We start from the raw sequence: 13,383 nt of genomic DNA, 5'->3' as shown, positions 1-13,383 counted from the left end.
GCATGGACAATCTATCAGCTGGCCATGGCCTTCCATCACCTCTTCCATCACAACAGCTGCTCCTTATGCTTGGAAAGCCTACTATGTTGTTTCTGTTTATACAACTAGTTTAAAATTCCAAGAATGATGCCCATCATCAGCTGCATGCTTTTTGCAGGTGCGGAAGCAGAATAAATGTCGGAAAAAGTCATCTCTGAGGCAAACCACTTTGGAAAACCAAAAAGGTACAATAGGAGACGGACACCTCTGACCTGAAAGCTGCAGGTGTGCAATTGCCAGAGCCTTGATTGTACTTGTGTTTTTACACTGTCCCCACATGGGGCAGCCGGTAGCACAGTTGCTTCACAGCTCCAGGGTCCCATGTTCGATTCCCGGCTTGGGTCACTGTCTGTGCGGAGTCTGCACATTCTCCCCGTGTCTGCCTGGGTTTCCTCCGGGTGCTCCAGTTTCCTCACACAGTCCAAAGATATGCATGTTAGGTAGATTGGCCATGATCAATTGCCCTTAGTGTCCAAAAAGGTTAGGTGGGGTTACGGGGATAGGGTGGAGGTGTGGGCTTAAGTGGGGCGTTCTTTCCAAGGGTGCAGACTCGATGGGCCATATGGCCTCCTTCTGCACTGTAACTTCTCTGAATTGCATCAGGGTCCTAATGACAAGCTAATTTGCATATATTTATGAGGTTTCCAGGCACCTCTTAAGCATAAAAGAATTGGTTAAAGTGATGAGCAGGAATCACATGCAAAAGGAGCAGTAATTAACCTGGCATATGTGATCCAACCCTCCAATTCTGGTGCATTTAGAAGCACAGGTTTTAACCAATTTTTTTTACGATAACATACAAGTTAGAGCAATGGGCAAAGTACTGCTTTGAGACTGATTTATGTCAAGAAATTAGGATGTTTTAAAAACAGGTTCCCCATTAAGATATTTTCAATTTTAAGTAAAAGACAAGAAGCGCCATCAGATTAGCAATATTATTTATTTAAATTTTAACAAATTCTCTAACTGTGCTTGTAAAACATTATCAATGAATTTCAAAAACGTATTGTGAGGACATTTTTTTGTTTCCGTATATTTGTTGAGTTATTTTTCATCTCGTTGGTAAGCCTCAATATATTTAAAGCCCTTTATTTATTGGTTACCTGTGCTAAGAAGAAAATTCCACAAATATATACCATCATTAGCTGTAACGGACAGCTATCCGTAGTTTCCTCGTGCAAGTTGCTACCAATTAAGATGTGCAGCATATTAAACTATCGATCATTCAGAAAAATTAAGGGGTGGAATTTAATTTGTCTTACACATTTGTTCTGCAGTCAGATTGACAATATAACTCACATGGACATCTTAAGTTTCCTTTCAACAAGAATTCACGCTTACCTGGCTGTCATCTCATGAAAGCATTTTCTGCAACATTCAGATCATTTATTATATTGGCTTAGAGCAATTGGAGCTTTGGTGTTATTGTGCCATCGCCGTTGAATTCAGAATTTTAATTTGCATGTTTAAAGACACAAAATGAAATGGAAAATAGCATTGTTACAGTGCTCTTGACCGTATAAATTTAGGACAGAATGATTTTGTGACAACTGGTGGAACCATAGCAGCAACATTGGTATTTTTTTAAAATGCAGAACTGCACTCATGACATTTTTAAACATTCTCCTTTGTGCCTTCTTTGAAGCAATGTATTGTGCTCTAATATAAAGATTAAGTAATATCCCTTTATTTTCAATGTAAATCAGCTCAAACAAATCTGGTCTGAAATTGGAACAGAGCAGTGTGTTTTCAGATCTAATTTTCATGTGGTTGGTAACCTGATGCATGTAAGGGTTATGCAAAAATGTTCCCCCTGCACTAGGCTTATTTACTAACGCTTCCAAAAATATACAGACTAAAATCAATATCATTACTTAAGCCATCACTAGAGTTTTGCACAGGTTAATCTGAAGCTGTTAATATCCAGTCCTTTAGTGCTTCTTGCATTTTATTAGGCAACAGGAAATCAGTAGTAAAATAAACCTGAGTTTAATTTTTTCTCTTGGTAATGACCCTGTACCTTCAGTAGACAATTTGATGCCTGTATACAAATTTTTTTTTTCCTGTAACGTATAATTAAATATCTAGGATTCTGAAGAAGTGCTGGATGACCTCTGAAACAATGACTTGTAAATAGAAGAGTTCAGGAACCTTGGATAGGAGTCTCTGTGCATTAAGGTATAAATCTGAAGCTGTGCATCGTCAAATGTTTGACTTGATGGTTCGGCCATTTTTTTGTTGATGACATCACGGACCCGTGAATCAAGGCTAACCTGGATATAAAACAAAATATATCTAAGTTAAAATGATATACACATTGTCTATTTAATTTCTAACAAACATTAGCTTTTCTCAATGCAGTACTTTTATTATCCACATTTACTGCAAGTTTAATGACATTTTCACATTATCCCCAAATTCATCCTGTGAAGCATTTCCTTCTAATTGCTTCTGCAAGTCTGATGGAGGAGACTGAAGATCTCCCTCAGTCTTCCGTGTAGCATCCTCCACTACTATCCATGATGAATGACTATTCTGGTACTCTAGCACTCCCAATGAGCCAGTAGACACATCCAGAGTGAGACACATCCAAGAGTGAGTTTGGAAGCTGGGAATTTGAATCTAGGTGGGAATTCGAAGCTGGTGGGAGGAGATGCTTTTATCCCTTGAGTTGTTACACTCAAATTTCCAGTGAGTGGCCTTGCCCTGCTGCAGGTGACTACAAGGGAGAGAGCTGATTGGTGAGTTGCAGGTAAGGCAGATAAGTCCTTCATATCGGCAATGGAGCTGAGCAGGAGAAATTCAGAGTGCAGTCTGGGAAGGTAAGTGTTACTTTGTGTCTTTGTCTCTCTATGTGTTTTCAAATTGTGGGGGGAAAAAACTGAGAAGTGACGTCACAGTAAAGCTGTCAGGAATCTGTTAAATTTGGAAAAAAAAACATTGAAAAAACTAATTAAAACTAATTAATTAACTCGGTAGAGGAGTAACTAAACCTGAGGGTAGAGATTAGTATTTAGCATTTAATTTTACAGTAAAAATCTAGCGCCGGGACCAGTTAATTGTAAGTTAATCTAATAACAATTTAAGTATATATTTTAAATTAATTAACTCGTGCTTAAATGTCACAAAGCGGGGTGCAGTGCTCTAACTGTGAGATGTGGGAGATCTGTGACGCTTCCAGCATTCTGGTCGACTACGTCTGCAGGGTGTAACCAATGGCAGCTCCTCAGACTGCGTGGTTCAGTTGGAGCAGCAGTTGGATGCACTTGGGAGCATGCAGGTGGCGAAAAGCATCATACCAAGGAGTTGTATAGACGTGCTCACACCCAAGGCGCAGGCAGACAGTTTGGTGACCACTAGAAAGGGCAGGCAGTCAGCGCAGGAATCCCCTATGGCTGTCTCCCTCTCTAACAGTGAAACCATTTTGGATACTGTTGGAGGGGATAGCCTATCGGGAAATAACAGCAGCCAGAACAGTGGCACCACAACTGGCTCTGTTGCTCAGCAGGGGAGGGCAAAGTGCATGAGAGCGATAGTTATAGGGGACGCTATAGTAAGGGGCACAGATAGAACATAGAACAGTACAGCACAGTACAGGCCCTTCAGCCCACGATGTTGTGCCGACCATTTATCCTAATCTAAGATTAACCTAATCTACACCCCTTCAATTTACTGCCCGTCTAAGAGTCGCTTAAATGACTCTGACTCCACCACCTCTGCTGGCAGTGTAATCCACACACCCACCACTCTGTGTGTAAAGAACCTACCTCTGACATCTCCCCTACACCTTCCTCCAATCACCTTAAAATTATGTCCCCTCGTGACAGCCATTTCCACCCTGGGGAAAAGTCTCTGGCTATCCATTCCACCCATGCCTCTCATTACCTTGTACACCTCTATCAAGTCACCTATCTGCCTTCTTCGCTCCAGTGAGAAAAGCCCTAGCTCCCTCAACCTTTCTTCATAAGACCTGCCCTCCAGTCCAGGCAGCATCCTGGTAAACCTCTGTACCCTCTCCAAAGCATCCACATTCTTCCTATAATGAGGCGAGCAGAACTGGACACAATATTCCAAGTAGTCTAGCTAGAGTTTTATAAAGCTGCAGCAAAACCTCGCGGCTCTTAAACTCAACCCCCCTGTTAATGAAAGCCAACAGACCATACGCCTTCTTAACAAGTCTATCAACCTGGGTGGCAACTTTGAGGGATCTATGTACGTGGACCCCAAGAACCCTCTGTTCCTCCACACTTCCAAGAATCTTGCCTTTAACCCTGTATTCAGCATTCAAATTCAATCTTCCAAAATGAATCACTTCACGTTTATCAAGGTTGAACTCCATCTGCCACTTCTCAGCCCAGCTCTGCATCCTGTCAATGTCCTGCTGTAACCTGCAACAACCCTCAACACTACCTACAGCTCCCCCAACCTTTGTGTCATCGGCAAACTTACTAACCCATCCTTCCACTTCCTTATCCAAGTCATTTATAAAAACCACAAAGAGCAGAGGTCCCAGAACAGATCCTTGCAGGACACCACTGGTCACCGACCTCCAGGCGGAATACTTTCCATCCACTACCACTCGCTGTCTTCTTTCGGCCTGCCAATTCTGTACCCAGACAGCCAAATTTCCCTGTATCCCATGCCCCCTAACTTTCTGAATGAGCCTACCATGGGGAACCTTATCAAATGCCTTACTGAAATCCATATACACCACATCCACTGCCCGACCTTCATTGTGAGTCATGACCTGCCCCTCACAAAGCCATGCTGACTATCTATAATCAAACTATGTTTTTCTAAATAATCATAAATCCTATCTCTCAGAATCCTTTCCAATATTTTGCTCACCACAGACGTAAGACTGATGGGTCTGTAATTCCCAGGGATTTCCCTATTCCCTTTCTTGAACAGGGGAACAACATTCGTCTCCCTCCAATCATCCGGTACTACTCCAGTGGAGAGTGATGGCGCAAAGATCATTGCCAACGGTGCAGCAATCTCCTCCCTCGCTTCCAGTAGGAACCTTGGGTATATCGCGTCAGGCCCAGGGGACTTATCTATCCTGATGCATTTCAAAATCTCCGGCACATCCTCCTTCTTAATATCAATCTGTTTGAGTCTATTAACCTGGTTCACACTGTTCTCATGAGTAACAAGGTCCTCTAGTGAATACTGAAGCAAAGTATTCATTTAAGGCCTCCCCCATCTCCTCAGACGCTAGGCACAAGTTTCCTCCACTATCCCTGATCGGGCCTACTCTCACTCTGATCATCCTCATTTTTCTCACATAAATGTAGAACGCCTTGGGGTTTTCCCTAATCCTTCCCGCTGTAACCATCTGGGATGGCCACTTCCAGAATACAAAATGGATGCTCGCAATGAATGTAGGGAACTATGGACAATGTTAAGAAAGCAAGCAGGCACAGAGCGTGTGTGCGTATTGGGAAGGCAGCTCCCAGACGGGACAGAAACTGTAGGTCAATTCACATATTGATGGCCCATCTCCGGGAACAAAGGAAAGATCTGTGAGGCTTCCAACCATGATGTTGTGGCTATCACAGAAACGTGGTTAAAGGAAGGGCAGGAATAGCAGCTGAACATTGGAGGATTACTGGTTAAGGAAAATATTATAGCTGTACTGCGGGAGGACATCTCGGCGGGTTCATGCAATGAGGCAATCTGGGTAGAGCTCAGGTACAGGATGGGGGCAATCGCAACGTTGGGCATTTATTACAGCCCCCCCCCGGCAACTGCCAGCGAGAGATAGAGGTGCAGACAGGTAGAGAGATTTTGGATAGGTGCAAAAGTAACAGGGTTGTTGTGGTAGGGGATGTTAACTTCCCCTATATTGAGTGGGAGTCACTTAGTGCTAGGGGCTTGGATGGGGCAGAGATTGAAAGGTGTATCCAGAAAGGCGTCTTGATGCAATATGTAGATAGTCCAACCAGGGAAGGGACAGTACTGGACCTGGGGAATGAGCCTGGACAAGTGGTTGAGATTTCAGTAGGGGAAGATTTTGGAAGTAGTGACCACAATTCCATAGGTTTTAGGGTACTTTTGGATAGGGATGAGGGTAACCCTCGCGTTCAGGTGCTAAACTGTGGTAAGGCAATTTAAGTTAACATTAGATAGGAATTGAAGAATTTGGATTGGACGCGGCTGTTGGAAGGTAAATCAACATCGGACATGTGGGAGTCTTTCAAGTGACAGTTGATTAGAATTCCAGCCGCCACACTCGGCCGGGATCCATGCTGCTGGCCAGGGTTGCTTCCGCAAAGGCTGGGGGGACTGGTGGGGGCTGACCAGGGGTTGTCCTGTGGAGTGTTCTTTCGGCGTCGTAAAATGCCCACGAAATCTCCGTTTCAGCCGACAAATAGCCGCTGAAACAGAGAATCTAGGTCCCGTCTCCCAAACGGAGAATCCAGCCCAGTATGTTGTAAAGGGCTGTATGATGTCCTCAACTGCCCTGCCCAGAGCGGAAAGAGGGACACTTGTCTGTAATTGCTGAAGCAAAAGGTAAGCTTTATTACCACAAAGTCCATCAGAAAAGGTTTCCTCGCACTACAGTTTTTCAATTTTTATAAACTGAAATGCAAAAGAATGTCAACTTAGCTTTGTAGAGCTAACAATGTTTCAACCAAGAACAGTTGTCAAACCAGCAGAGCGAACCATTTATTGCCTAGTCGGAACAGCGAGCACCCATTATGAAAACAGCCACACAGATGGGGAAAAAAACATTGGCATCAAATATATATTACTCCTTTTTTTCAGCTGCAGCCATTTAAGCTAAAACTAAGGCCCAAGTCTGCTCGGAGTGGTCAATGCCCAAAATACAAAAATTATACTTGGAAGAATTAAGCAAAATAGGCAATGAAGTGGAAAGAAACTTAAACTGAAGATAGAGAAAGATAATAAACGTACAAATGATCCATGCCATTTTGATGAATTGAACAATAGTTCATTCAAATGATACCCCTTTGTCTATTACTTAATAAAAGCCATAATTCATTTATTTCAAATGATTCCATCCCTTTCCTAAAATAGCAAAATAGTGGAATCTCATATCAATGTGCTCGCCACTCATCTGTTAATAACGGCAACAACAGTAGAGATCCACATGTTTGTGTTACTTTAAAAACTAGCATGTTTTTTGCCAGTAATTTCTAGGTTAATTTGATAAAATCAATCAGCAGCACCCAAATTATTGTTCATCCTCTGTCAGTCCCTGTTGTTACTTTGGGTGTTTTTGCAGAGTTTCAATCAAAGATGCACCACGAGTTCATCTGAAGCCACTATACTGACACCATCTCAAAACAGAGCCTTAAGCTCTGTGCAAAGTTTACCTCTTTAGGAGAAAGTATTGAAATAAAGTCTTCATATATCATCTGTGCTTTCTCCTCAATAGTACTTTTGTTTGCTTCGTTTTTGAGATCCTCACATGCGAGCCAAAATAGCATATTCTCTTCGCTATACTCAGTCCGTAAGAATTCTCTGAAGATATTTCTGCCTGCAGGAGTTTTCATTAGCTTGTCAAAGGATTCAGCCCATGAATGCACTTCTTCTGCTGTTGGCTTTGCGCTGTGTATAGGATAATTAGGGAAGGCAATGTGAGTGCAAACACAATAACAATTTTATTCATAAGCTGCTTTACTGGGCTGCTGCCAGATTTATTAACATCCTGATCTTATTAATCAATAGCAGAGATCCACATGTTTGTGTTTATTAAGAACTAGCATGTTTTTGCAATTTCTGACTTACACTGTAATACAAAATACAAGTTGGTCTGCAACTTCATAGAAAGCTTTACACCAAATGGGCGGCATGGTAGCACAGTGGTTAGCACTGTTGCTTCACAGCACCAGGGTTCCAGGTTCGATTCCCAGCCGTGGGTCACTGACTGTGCAGTGTCTGCATGTTCTCCCCGTGTCTGCGTGGGTTTCCTCCGGGTGCTCCGGTTTCCTCCCACAAGTCCGAAAGATGTGCTTGTTAGGTGAATTGGACATGCTGAATTCTCCCTCTGTGTACCCGAACAGGCGCCGGAATGTGGCGACTAGGGGCTTTTCACAGTAACTTCATTGCAGTGTTAATGTAAGCCTACTTGTGACAATAAAGATTATTATTAATATTGAATTTCCTTTATCATTCATGTCATTTTGAAGTGTAACCACCAACATGCTCTAAAGGCTATTTATAAAACTTCACATCATGCAAATGATTTGTGAGTTCTATGGATTTATATGAAGAACATTTTAGCGGGGACCTATGCCCAAAATCCCGGTGCAACATGATCCCAAATCATCTAATATTGGTGTCAGTGTGATTTCTGGGCATTGATAGCAAATTTCTTTGCATCTTTTTAATTCTTTGTAGTGAGAACTGCAGCAGAATTATCAAAGTCTTACGGAACATGGTTTTAACATTTGGCATTGTAAATTAATTCAACGGGAAATTTGGGTATAGTTTCTGTTGGCATTATTGGTGGAGAAATTGGTGTAAATTTCAAAACAATTTCTACACCAGTGTGATCAGGGTCTTTTCAGTCTAACCCGTAAAAATTGTGCTGTTCTTTAGAATGATAATTCTTAGGGGCTGGTTTAGCACAGGGCTAAATAGCTGGCTTTTAAAGCAGACCAAGGCAGGCTCCGCCACGATGGGCCGAGTACCCCACCGCGTGGTGGTTGCGGACTTTGTCCAGCGTCGCCGCAGTCGGGCGGGAGCCGTGCTGTTAGCCAGGGGGGGCTTCTGTGCAGGCTGGGGGGGGACTGGTGGGGGGGTGGCCAGGGGGGTACTATCTGGCAGGTCATATCCGCGCACGGCCACCGCCATGTTTTACGGCACGACCGCTGCAGGTCATCGCTGTGCGCATGCGCAGCCGTGAACCCGGCCATTCTCCAGCCGCTTTTATCATGGGAGCCGGGAGTTTTACGCAGCGTGGCTGCTAGCCCCTCACCGGTCGCAGGATCTCTGGTAAATCCTTCCATAACTCTGGCAGGATTTACCGCGCAACCCGCCGCCTGTTTTGCAGTGAAGGGCGGTGGCCCTCCATTGGCAGGCAGCGGGAACCTCTGGACAGCTTTCCCCTGATTCCGATTGACTTCAATGTTTTTAGGTTTCCTTGAGGTCACACTTGATCAATTACTGCCTTGATCAATCTCACCTCATCCCGGGAATTTGCTCTTTTATCCACAAATGAGGTCAGGTGCTGAGTGTCCCTGGCAGAACCTAAACTGAGCATCGGTGAGCAGGCTGTTACCGAACAAGTACATCTGACAACACTGCCGACGACACTCTCCAAAACTTTGCTGATGATTGAGGGTGGACTGATGGGACAGTTATTGGCCAGATTGGATGTGCTTTGCTTTTTGTGGACAGGCCATACCTGAGCAATTTTCCACATTGTTGAGTAGATGCTTGTGTTCCAGCTGTACTGGAACAGCTTGGCTAAGTGCACGGAGAATGATTCAGGACACCTGTGACATCTCAGATCCATTGGCTGCCATATGTCAAACTCTTGTGGCAGGCTGGATATGATTGAGAGAATCTGCACAACCTCTGCCAAGAGGTGGCATGAACAGCTCAATTGCTTCCTGAGAGTGAGGTGCAGATGCACAAAGGACTAGGGGGCCCCTTAAATGTAGAGTTCACCTCTTCCTTCTCAGTCTCACCCTCAGCTATCCCCCAGCCATGCTTCAAACTGCACAGTCATAATTTTCTGAAAAGAGTTTGAATTATTTTTACATTGTTCTTGTTATTTTGTAGTTGTAAAATGTTATTTGGGGATTTTTGCTGGTTTGAAATGGTTTAATATTTAAAAAATACATTTAAAGTGTTCCAGGTTTTTTTGCATTCTCTAAAACTAACCATTACTTTTCAATTGACTGCCTCAATACAGTATTACCACTTTGTTGCTTAAGTTCATAGACAGTGTTCAAGGCATGTTCCTTGTAGAACAGTTGTTACTACTGTTAACATTTCTATCTAAAGTGTTGCCGCCAAAAATGTATTAAATATTAATTTTGTTAAAATGCATGCTATTTGTTGCTCGTTGCTGATGAGAGTTCATGGCTGTTTTGTTCTTATTTGCTTTTACACTGATGCTAGTTAGTTGTCACACTGAATAAGAGTTCAATTGTTTCTTGTTTGGTATTGCCTGTCCTTCATTGTCTTCACGACACCTGATTCTAGAGAGAAATTGTTTCTGTCTTTCTGCTCCATTCTGAGTGGAATTCAGCGAAGGACAGTTGTGAGGGCTCAGGGAGGTTGTGTTGTCCAAATTCTCCAGCCACCAGCTGCTACCTTCTCTAGGAAGCCACATTATGGTGAGGTGGAATGGTGTCATCAATTATACTAGGTCCCCAGGATTCATTCATATCCTTATCCCAATGCTGAATATGTTACCGCGACAAAGGATAAAGGCATTGTGAGTGCTTCCCCAATGTCCTGCATTAACATCAGGATCCTCAATTGGGCAACGTGGGTATTCAGCTCAAGATTAGACTTGCAAAAGTGAGAATATTTAAAACAAATTTGAGGGCAATTTCTAGACTACAGGGGTCAGACTCTTCTGCCTTAAAGGCATCTATGTTGATATCCCAAGAGGAGAGCAAAGTGAAAGCAATAAGTCACATCAGTACCAGGTGACCAATGCATTTCCATTCTTGAGTAACTGTGGCTTGATTAAGAGTGAATAATTACATAAATGAAGCAAACTGGCAACCTCCGTTGATGGCCATGACAGGTTGAGTGACAAGAACAACATTTTATCAACTTCGTGCCTTTTAACAAAAACGCAAACGGTTCCAGGTAGTAATAGCACAACAGACTCTTGCTGGAATGTTCACATATTAATAATGATGCTCGCTATTAATAATGATGCACACTATTAATCTGTAATTACTCTAGCATGAGTTGCCAGCAAATTCAGATCCATTATTTAAAACAGTATTCAATGCAAAAGTAGCGAACACATTGATATTCCTGCAAGTCCCTTCATTCTCCAGAGCGATCATTTAAACTTACCTTGCTTCACAATTCTGTATGGCTTCCAATTTGACATCGTAAGATATTCTTCGATTTCGATCATCATCATCTCTCCTAAGAAGAAAACTGGAAGTTAGTATGCAAAATTTTTTTTAAATGCCAGTCAACATTATGGTAGCACCTGACAAAGAGGATTCATTTACAACTTATTGCTTACTTATCCAGCAGGTTACTTTGCAAATTTGGGTTTCATGCATTTTTGTGTCCCCACCAAAAGAGAATCTTAAGTTACATCTGTTTCCCAAATGTAAATGTAGATGAGGTCATTTCTATTTCCCATAGAAACTTGCATTCCTTCCATTACTTCAATGACTTCCATTACTAATCATTACTTCAATGATTCTAGAATTTGTGCCTTCAAGAAAACAGTCACACAACTGTCCAGGCATTGATCATTCCTGTGTGAAGGAATGTTTCCTACTATTAGCTCCAAGCTTACCTTTATTTGCGCTTATAGGATTGTAGTGGTTTCTAGCTCACTTGCTAATGCAAAAAAAAAAGACCTTCCAATTAAGTGGCAGGAAAGTGAGAGCTGCTATCCATTCTTCAGGACTTGGCAATCACTTAGAGGAGAGATTTCACTGAGCTAGAGGTCTGAATTTCAATGGAGAGTTCAGGCTTTCAGTGTTGGCCATGAAGCCAGTAGATCAAGGGAAAAAACAAAGAGGGGGTTCTCTTCTGGTAGATGGATACCATGGCAAATTGGTAAAAGAGCATTGTGAATTTTGTGTCACCAGCACTTTTACCAGGGTCTCGCTCCAGTGCGAAATTTAATAATCTCACCAGGAGATCTAAGGTAAGATTCTCTTCATATCCCTGACATTCTCAGCAGAGTCCTTCTGTACTCTACAATTTCAGCCCTATCAACTCTTCAATTCCTTGCATGCCATGGCTCTCCTCAAGTCAGTGTGTAAAACTTCACTATGTTTCCTTTCTACTTACACTCACACCCTGAAAAACTGTTACTTTCTCAACTTGGTCGCAGTGGCTGTTTTTTTCTGATCCTTCTGCAAATAAATCTACTGATTTACACACATTAACCTCTTGCCCAGAGCACACAATTTCACTCCACTCTTACATTTGGCAATCATGTAAAGGAAGGCTTTGGCACCTATTGTAGGGACCACCATTGGCATTGCTGGAAGACACAAAGCAGTCAGCAGCAAAGATGACACATGATAAACAAGACTTAATGACATATTCCCCTTCTTTTGTCTCCCTACTTAACTTTATTTCTTCACTGGGCAATGCAACTTGTTGGTATATTACTGCTGATGTTCACCTTCACAACTACACTGTAAGCTTTGTCCCTCTTGTACAGGAGGAAGAAAGGAATAGAAAGGCAGGTTGATGTGATTTGATACAGAACAGTGAAAGGAAATCTGTTTCCAGCATATACCAGTTGGGCTGAATGGCCCGTTTCAGCGCTGTAGATTAACACTTCCTTTTATCTAGCTAAGCAGATGTGTAATTGTTTGTGGTAGTCACCACTAGTTGTATTACATGTATTACGGCACTGCCCATATAGTAGAGGTACCTGGGTAAATCCCTGCCTGCTGGCTCCGCCCAGTAGGCGGCATATAAATGTGTGTGCTCACCGGTGCTGCAGCCATTCTGGTTCCAGCTACAGGAGGCACAACATCTTTGCTCAATAAAGCCTCGATTATTCCACTACTCTCGTCTTTGTGGTAATTGATAGTGCATCAATTTATTAGGCTAAGATTTTTTAAAACGATGGATCTCCGCATCAAACCTGCAGCTGAGCCTTCAAGCAGCCAACGCTATGTCGCCTTTGACCACTGGCTAGCCTGCTTTGAAAGCTACCTCCGAACATCCGCTGAGGAACCCTCGGACTCGCAGAAGCACCAAGTCCTCTATTCACGGATGAGCCCTGACATTTTTCCTCTCATCCGGGATGCGCCCACTTACTCCGAAGCGATGGAGCTCCTGAAGGGACATTACGTTCGACCAGTCAATCAAGTATACGGCAGGCATCTCCTGGCCACGAGACAGCAACTCCCTGGGGAGTCTCTGTACGATTTCTGGCATGCCCTGCACATCCTAGGTAGGAACTGTGACTGCCGGGCAGTTTCGCCAGTCCAGCACACCGAACGTTTAATTCGAAACGCTTACGTTATGGGTATGAAGTCTGCGTACGTCCGCCAGCGGCTACTGGAAGGGGGCACGCTTGATCTTGCGGGAACTAGGCAGCTCGCTAATTCGTTAGAGGTGGCCTCCCGTAACGTCCCGTCCTATGCTCCCGACCACGCGGCACCCTCGTGGTCATCGTGGGCCCCACCAGCT

At 43.2% G+C, this 13,383-nt stretch overlaps 1 protein-coding gene across 2 annotated transcripts in view; it reads right to left on the bottom strand.

Annotated features, from left to right (window-relative positions):
• Nucleotides 1-960: 960 nt before the first annotated feature.
• The window catches only part of rgs19 (regulator of G protein signaling 19), a 169,271-nt gene continuing 156,848 nt past the window's right edge, over nt 961-13,383 (bottom strand). Inside the window, exons 3-5 of one of the 2 annotated variants that reach the window (XM_072514955.1) lie at nt 11,059-11,128; nt 7,383-7,617; nt 961-2,312 (exon numbers count right to left, since the gene is read on the bottom strand). In XM_072514955.1, coding sequence (XP_072371056.1) covers nt 2,124-2,312; nt 7,383-7,617; nt 11,059-11,128 — 494 coding nt within the window. In that variant the 3' untranslated portion in view covers nt 961-2,123. Of the gene's footprint in view, nt 2,313-7,382; nt 7,618-11,058; nt 11,134-13,383 lie in introns of both variants that reach the window. The other variant, XM_072514954.1, reaches the window with a different exon arrangement.

Source organism: Scyliorhinus torazame, chromosome 8 (genome assembly GCF_047496885.1).
Source record: "Scyliorhinus torazame isolate Kashiwa2021f chromosome 8, sScyTor2.1, whole genome shotgun sequence".
Taxonomy (NCBI): Eukaryota; Metazoa; Chordata; class Chondrichthyes; order Carcharhiniformes; family Scyliorhinidae; genus Scyliorhinus; species Scyliorhinus torazame.
This window is presented reverse-complemented; position numbering and strand designations above follow the sequence as displayed.